Source organism: Hyperolius riggenbachi, chromosome 2, assembly GCF_040937935.1.
Source record: "Hyperolius riggenbachi isolate aHypRig1 chromosome 2, aHypRig1.pri, whole genome shotgun sequence".
In the NCBI taxonomy this organism is placed as follows: Eukaryota; Metazoa; Chordata; class Amphibia; order Anura; family Hyperoliidae; genus Hyperolius; species Hyperolius riggenbachi.
Genome location: NC_090647.1, coordinates 495957015 through 495965143, shown reverse-complemented (window position 1 = coordinate 495965143; position 8129 = coordinate 495957015). Strand labels below are relative to the sequence as shown.

General features: G+C 44.2%; 1 protein-coding gene and 1 long non-coding RNA gene across 2 annotated transcripts; one reads left to right on the top strand and one right to left on the bottom strand.

Annotated features, from left to right (window-relative positions):
• Nucleotides 1–417: 417 nt before the first annotated feature.
• Nucleotides 418–6140, bottom strand: LOC137547168 (uncharacterized). The gene is made up of 3 exons (XR_011026509.1): nucleotides 6076–6140; nucleotides 2860–3038; nucleotides 418–632 (listed from the first exon to the last, which is right to left on the bottom strand). It is a non-coding gene; the product is annotated as an uncharacterized lncRNA (long non-coding RNA).
• LOC137547167 (chromatin assembly factor 1 subunit B-like) lies at nucleotides 482–7198 on the top strand. Its single transcript, XM_068270430.1, has 4 exons — nucleotides 482–635; nucleotides 2951–3412; nucleotides 3507–3604; nucleotides 6818–7198. Exons 1-4 carry the CDS (start codon nucleotides 523–525, stop codon nucleotides 6943–6945), a joined length of 801 nt encoding a protein of 266 aa, XP_068126531.1. The 5' UTR covers nucleotides 482–522; the 3' UTR covers nucleotides 6946–7198.
• The last annotated feature ends 931 nt before the right edge of the window (nucleotides 7199–8129 follow it).

Sequence of the window (8129 nt, the reverse complement as noted above, 5' to 3'; positions counted from 1 at the left end):
GCGAGCTGTTGTCCTAGGCAGGCGAGCTGTTGTCCTAGGCAGGCGAGCTGTTGTCCTAGGCAGGCGAGCTGTTGTCCTAGGCAGGCGAGCTGTTGTCCTAGGCAGGCGAGCTGTTGTCCTAGGCAGGCGAGCTGTTGTCCTAGGCAGGCGAGCTGTTGTCCTAGGCAGGCGAGCTGTTGTCCTAGGCAGGCGAGCTGTTCGCCTACATCACTATCTAAGAGTACCTATAATGTGTACATGGATTTCTTTGCTCCTTTGCAACCCCTGCATTCTGTCTCACTGTAGCCATCAATGACATTCAGGCCTTCACCTACTCTATCCATTACAGACTTGAGTTCATTGGTGGTCGTGCAGCTGTACACGACCCTCAGTGTTGCATGAAACAGGCCACAAGTCACCTCTATACAGCCTGTTTTTTTAAATTTGGAGGGATTGTGGTCATGACTGGTAACCCAATACGTCTGTCTTTGGCTGTCAGATGGTGAAGGTCGTCCTCCTGGTCTGCTCTCTCAGCCATACCGTATGGTGTTTGCGGTTGCCTCTGAAGACTCGGTGCTCTTCTATGACACTCAGCAGCTCTTCCCCTTCGGTTTTGTGTCCAACGTGCATTACCACACACTGAGTGACTTATCCTGGTAAGAAGAATGTTCTGTGTTATTGTCTAGTACTGCCGAAAGTGTTTAGCAGGGTTCATACCTGACAATGGTATGTATGGTGCTGCATTTGTTCTGTTGCGTTTTGAGTTTTGTTTTGTGTTTTTTCGGTTGTGGAGGAATACATTGTAATTGTGAATGCAAATGTGGTATGTAAAAAAAAAAAAAAAAAAAGGTTTCCAATTTTAAAATTGAGGGCATAATGCAAGCTACTTGCAATTCCCGAGCAGGAGATTGACTACAATGGCGATGGCAGGAGTGCGCGTTTTGCCGTGCACACCCATACAAGCATGAATCAAATAGGTATGATCCCTGCCTAAGCAAAAGAGAGGGCCTGTTCTTTGGCTAATAAGCTAATGTATGAATGCTGGAGGACAGGCCAGCTGAATCCATCTATTGATTTTCCAGCTGCAGTATTTTTAATACAACCTCCTTTGAAGCCAGGCAAATTCCCAAAGCCATCATGTTTAGTGAAAATTAAATGATTACCTTTTTTGGAACTGAACTTTTTTTGTTTCAGTATGGCATAGTTCACAACACAAAACGCAATCGCTTAGTGATTACAGTTGTGATTTTTAGAGGGAATTTTAACCATTTCAGCCCACAGGTATTTCACCTTATGGACAAGAGGAATTTTCACATTTCAGCGTTCCTCCCTTTCATTACCCAATAAATTTATCACTACTTATCACAATGAAATGATCTATACCTTGTCTTTTCAGCCACCAATTAGGCTTTCTTTGGGTGGTACATTATGCTAAGAATTTTTATTCTAAATGCATTATAATGGGAATAATAAGAAAAAAATAGAAACATTTCTCAGTTTTCAGCCATTATAGTTTTAAAATAATACATGCAAGTAATTAAAATCCACACATTTTATTTGGCCATTTGTTCCAGTTATTGCAACATTAAAATTATATCCGTAGTATAATGTATGGTAATTGGAAATAAAGGTGCATTTTTTTCAGATTTACATCCATCACTAATTTGTATCCCATAATTTAATAATATGCCCTCTTGACATACATATTAATAAAATGTTATTCCCCAAAGTCAGTAGGTGCAACTTTACTATTTGGCCACACTGAGCGCTTCCTATTGGCATACAATAAGTACGCAATAGGAAGTAATAGGGGAAGTAAGGCAGGCAGTAATGGATGACTGCGATCACGGTGGTTTAGTGGGGAGATTAATGAATGGGAACTTTGTTCCCATTCATAAATCTAACGATCGGTGGTGGAAGTAGGCAGGAGGAAGAGTGGTGGTTCTATTTAAGAATGAACACTGTTTTTGAACTAAAACGGTGTTCATTCTCGGCGGACGTGTATGGATTGGCTCTGGACTTTTGTCCCCTGCAGACCATCCCCCCCCCCCCGTTTCCGGAAACAGCGTGATCACGGGCATCTGCCCACACGATCGGGCCCACAGCCCTCCAAACTGCAGGGACGTGACTAGCGTGTCCCTGCAGCTGTAGCTGCTGCGGATGTGAGGCTCACGTCCCAGCAGCAGAAATGGTTAAAGAAATGTGCTTTTTTTTTCTAAAGATCAAAACGCTGCTGTGAGAACACCCTCATAGGGTAACATTGCTCCAGCACCGGCAATCTGCAAACAAAGCACAATAGCTCACAGGGTGAGATACCGGCCCTTATAGCTGTAAATTTGTGTAGCTGTGCTTGGCTGCAGATATGGATTTATCCATACAAACTTTTGGACAACTGAAGTGAGAGGTATACGGAGGCTGCCATATTTCCTTTTAAGCAATACCTGTTGCCTGGCATCCTGCTGATCCTCCGTCTCTAATGCTTTTAGCCATAGACACTGAACAAGCATGCAGCAGATCAGGTATTTCTGACATTGTCAGATCTGACCAGGTTAGTTGCATACTTGTTTCTGGTGTTATTCAGACACTAGTGCAGCCAAATAGATCAGCAGGATAGCCAGGCAACTGGTATTGTTTAACAGGAAATAAAATATGGCAGCCTCCATATTCTTCAGTTGTCCTTTAAAACTTCTCACCTCACTTTTTTACCTTTAGCAGAGATGTCCTATATAAAATTGCTCATCTACTTCCTGTTAAATAGTTCCTCTTCCGACCCTCCAGGGGTTGTGAGAAGAAGCATTATGGGTGGGAAGTGACCAGTCAGAATGTAATAACCTGCTCTTAGAATAGTGTTAGTAATATGGTAGCATATAGTATAGTTACCTGACTTCTTACTACTTCCACTTTTTACTTCCTGTCATCAAAATGTAGATTCCTCGTTCTGCAGGTAATGCTGCTGGCTTTTGTTTTTCAGGTCCAAGGATGGGACCTACCTGACCATCTCCTCCACTGATGGATACTGCTCCTTTGTCACTTTCGAAGAAGGTGAGCTCGGAGTGCCTCTTAAAGAGAAACCTGCATTAGTTCTAAAGACTCCTTCCGCCACGGAGAAGAAGATGAAGAAATCTCAGAGCAGAAGGGTTTCCTCTCCAATTCTCCGGGCAGGAGAGCTTACCGTCAGTTCCAGACTCCCTGAGCAGTCCAGTCCCTCTACCCCATTCCATAGCAAACCAACAGCAGCCTCTGCTGGCGGCGATGTGGCGACAACACCAGTGGCCATAGCATTAACGCCTGCCACTCCTACTTCTGACGACAAGAAGCGCGGGCAGAGCGGCAAGGCTTCCCAGCCCAGAAGAATCATGCTCAATACTCTAGAGGCTTGGAGCAAGCCTATTAAACCAGTCACTGCCAGCAAACCCAGCACACCCAGCCCGAGGTAAGTGCACAACACTGCAGAATTAGTATTGGTGCTGTTTATGTATAATAATCTGTGTGGTAGCAAAGCTTATGCCCTGTCTGCCATTATACAGGAGGGTCGCCCTGATCCCTGTAAAGACAAATTCACCCAGCACGCAGCAGACCATCCCAGTGTCTCCATTGCCCAGCCGGAAGGAGACCAGCAGCACTGGTAAGTGAGGGATCTCTTCTGTCCAGTGCATCCCTGAATTTGTTACTCATCTTTTACAAATTGAATACCGTAAAGTAAAATATTCTATTTTGTCATTTGTATGTGTCCTCTTGCTTCTCCTGTGGCTAAACGGTCTCTTGAAATACACCTTGCATCTTATTGAAAATGCTTAAAGTGAATGACCCCCCCCCCCCCCCCCCCAAAAAAAAAGAGGAAAGGCTCTGGGCGTTATAGAGCCTTTCCGCTCCTCTCTCGATCCCCGCGTTCCATCGCTGGCTCTCATGGTAGGAGAATACAACCAATTGGTCCAATACTGCTCTCCGCCGCCGAAGGAGGCTTGGGGAGTCTTCGGTAGCCCAGGTGCATCCAAAGATGGGTGACTCCTTACTGCGCACAAGTGAGCACGCTCTCCCGCACATGGAGCCGCCTGTCGTCGGAAGCACTCAGGCTCCCGAAGACTAACTAAGTGCTCCGCAGCAAGGGGATTCAAATGGGGGAGCTGCCGCTTGCGGTAACCCCGAGTCAGGCTCGGGACGAAAATCCACAGCTTTGAGCAGAAATCCTGTGTGGGATCCTTCGGAGGTGTGGAATGTGCAGGGCTGCCTCAGATGTATCAAGCAGTATGAACCCCTTTAAATTTGGCCCTCAAGTGGTTTCTCCACTTTGCATTATGTTAAGCCCTCTGTAGACTATCAGGGAAGCTATATTGGAGGTATATTGGAGGTGAAGCCTTAGAATACCAGAGAAGCCATATGGGGGACGGAGGGGGAAAGCACTAAACACAAGGAAACTGTATAGGGGAGGGTGGGTCCTCCAGACACCAGGGAACTGTATAGGGGAAGATGGGGGACCATTAGACACCAGGGAACTGTATAAGGGAGGAAGGTGGCCACTAGACATTGAGGTTGACCCGTGACTAGGTCCTAGTGTACAATTTCGGGCCCACTTTGAATTTGAGTTTTGACACTGCTCCAAGGGAACCAGAGCCTTCCCTCTTAGGTTAGTATGTAACTTTTTCTTACCTGCGTGGTTACAGGTACACCTTTAAGAACCCTAGTTCACCTTCTCATTTTTAAATGTCACATGACAATGAATATGCTTTAATTGGCTATGCACAAACTTTTGTCTATAGTTTGTCTGTACTGCTTGCAGAAAGTATGTAGAAAGCACCTACCAATTTTTTTTATTCAGTGGCTCCTCAATGCAAGTAGAATACGAGTTGCTTCCTCAGCACAGAGCAGATCCGCTGAGTCAGTGGACTTCCTCCCTCGGCTGTTGAATGATTAACTCTTTGTGGCCAGCACTGCAAGTACTGTTCAGTAGTTGCGCTTTGTTCGATGTGTAATAAAGCATTTAACTCTTTCCACACCCTCAGTGTGTTTTAAAAACCTTGGATGCCTATCCTCACTCTTCCTTCAATAAACAATTTATCTCTGCTCCTTTTTTTACTTTTATTTTTAAGACCCCAGGAAGGGTAAATGCTAATTACACGGTGATCGAGGAGGTAGTAGACAGGAATTGATAAGAGTGGACCTGCAGGTGTAGTGCTGGCTATAAATCTGGCAGCAGCACTTGCAGTAGGTGAATGGTTTGGGATCAAGGGATTTGCTCTGTGTTCAGTGAAAGACTAGCTGGTGTCCAGTCCCAGTTCCTTCCTGTCTGCCTCATGTGGGTGGTAACTGCATTAGGAAGTAGCTTGGGGTGGCTTACAGACTTATGGCTCCAATAGTCAATCAGGATATGATCTTGGTTTAGGTAAACTGTTGTGCAAACCCAGCAAGCAAAACATAATTTAAAAAGGATCTTTGTACAATGCACAACTTGTTCATCATTTAGCATTATTATATATTCCACACAGTATACATTTAAAATAAACAAGAGCTGGAAGGTGGACCTAGTGGTGTAACCACCATGGTATTAATCCCTGCGGCTGTTTGAGGGAGGGAGAAGGAGAACCGGAGCTTCCCTGGCTGCTGCCCTTTGGTGGCTGGTTTGCAGAGATGCACAGGTATAATATTTATATTTACCTCCTTGCAGAGCACAGTGCTCCTGTCCTTTCTGTATTGCCTCACTCTCCCTCTCATGTCCACCAGTCTTGTCCTGGGACAATGGAAATTCTACAGAACTGTTCTAGGGGCAGGAGCTATGGATAGGCATCCGGGAGCCACATGGGGTTTGAAGTTGAGGGTTTGAGTTGGGGTGACTGTTTAACCAGTTAGGTTTCAGCATAAGGAAAAGGTATCATTGAGGAGAGGTTAAAGTTAGGCACCAGGAAGGGGCTTACCTCTTAGGAGAAGGTTAGGCTTGGGTATCTAGAGGTGAAATGATTTAGTGAGGATTAAAGGACCATTATTGTGAAAAGATTAAAATTTTAAATTCATACGTTTAAAATGTACATTTGTTCCAAAATAAAATGCACTATAAAAGTAGTTTTCCTATGTTGCTGTCACAGTAGCTAGTTAAAATCTTACAAATATGACAGGTTTTGGCCTAGTCCATCTCCTCATATGGCATTGTCATGGTTTTCTTTGCTTTCTGAAGCACTTACTGAATGACAGTTGCCCAGTCCAACTGTCAAGAGTGTGCAATGAATTAGAGAGGCTGGTATATTTGTATAGATCCTGTCCAGGGTGTGCTTTTCTAAAACAAACAAAAAAATGCAGACAATCCTCCACGAGGAGATGGGTTAGTACAACATTAGTCAGCTTTCAATTGCATACTGAACCTCGGTGCCTGAACAAGTAATACTGAAGCTACATGTTCTGCTTTTGTGGAGGAAAGAGTAAAGCAGCCCATACACTCAGCCGATTTTCTGGCCGATCGATCCCGATCGATCGATCGATTGCAAATCGGTTGGCCAATCGACCGATCGATGGCCGATTTCGATCTATTTCGATTGATTTCCATCGAACTTGCAGGGTGGAAAATTTAGGTCGATCTGAAGAGATTGCTTATCAGTTTGCATTGGCCTTAATGGAAATCTGATGGCAAAAAAATGCCATCAGATCGAATTTCAATAGATTTCAAACTGAAATCTGTTGGAATTCTATCCTGGTAAAAAATGTTCTAAAAACGCATCAGATAGACCATCAGATGCATTTCTTATCTATCTGCTGCCAATCTGACGAGTGTATGGGCACCTTTATTCTGGCTAATATTAGTCCTTTTTTCCTGTTTCATATTTAACGCTGTTGTCCGTCTTTCTTTGTGCAGAAAATTCTCCCGTCCTAGACCCGAGCTGCAGACCGCCAGAGTCCAAGCGTTTAAAAACTGAGCTGCCGCTAATCATTGTGGACGACGAAAAGCCCGGCTGCAGCAAAGATATAGATAAAATGTCCTAATGGAGCGTCTTGCTGGACTGCAGGGACATTCCTATTGTAAATGTCTTTTGAATGGATGCAAACAGAACATTGTGGTGCACCCCTGCATTGTGCAGGAGGTGACGGGCTGCAAACAGCAGATGCGGGATCTATCAGTGCGCCAACTGAAGACACATTGAGCCACCGAATTCTGAGGCTGAATCTTCTGTCTGCTCTGATAAGAGCTTCATTTTCCAGTTATGTTATTGCTTAATGTACATTTGTGATCAACAAATATTCTCCTAATGTGGCTCATTGGCTCCACCCATGAAGCAGAAGTTGGGATTAGTAAATTGCAGCGGCCGGCAACTGATACATTTAAAGGACCACTATCATGATAAATTGTAAAACACATACATATAAATGTACATTTCTCCCTGAGTAAAATGCACTATAAACTACTTTTTTCTATGTTGCTGTCACTGCAGCGCTTTGGAATTGCCGATTCCAAAAGAGCTAAGCTATTGAAAGTAGATGGGGGGAAAACTCAAAAGAGCAACTGTGTTTTGAGAAATCGCAATTTCAGGTTCTGCAGCTTTATTGAGCGATTGCATTCCAAAACAAAAGATACAAATGCTGCAAAATCGCTTTGTAAGCGCTGTGCAAAAGCGATTTCACTACCCGAGCAAACAAATGAAAATAATGCATATTGCTAATGCTCTGCAAACGCAAGCACTAAAAAATTGCTCCAAAAATCCACCAAAATCACTTTAAAATCACTGTACAAAACGCTAAGTGATTGCGATTAGCATTCAGTAGTTGACCCACAGCCGGACTGGTTTTTGGACTAGTACATTTCCTCTTGGAGGATTCATAGTATTACATTTTTGTTCTTTACAAAAGAACTCCCTGGAAAGGCTCTATACCAGAGCTGGGCAAACTATGCGGCCTAGGAAGCATTCCTCTCCTCTTTTCCTCCCTCCCTGCAGAGTTGCAAGTGGACTTAAGTGAAGGGGTTAACTTGTCTAATCACCGCTTCCAGCATCTGGTCTCTATGGCCACAGCGTCCTCGTGACATGCCGTCAGGTCTGTATCCTTTAAAGACATAACTGAAGACCCCTCATGAGCATCTGGACTAGTACAAAATCTGGCGATCTGTCACGTTTTCACTACCGACTGTAAGTGCCAGCGACACAGGAGATAAGTAAACTATAGTGCATTTTACT

Coding starts and splice junctions, on each gene's coding strand:
- LOC137547167 (XM_068270430.1), top strand. CDS start 523: ATGGTGTTTGCGGTTGCCTCTGAAGACTCGGTGCTCTTCTATGACACT. Junction 636..2,950: donor ACACTGAGTGACTTATCCTG/GTAAGAAGAATG, acceptor TTTGTTTTTCAG/GTCCAAGGATGGGACCTACC. Junction 3,413..3,506: donor CCCAGCACACCCAGCCCGAG/GTAAGTGCACAA, acceptor GCCATTATACAG/GAGGGTCGCCCTGATCCCTG.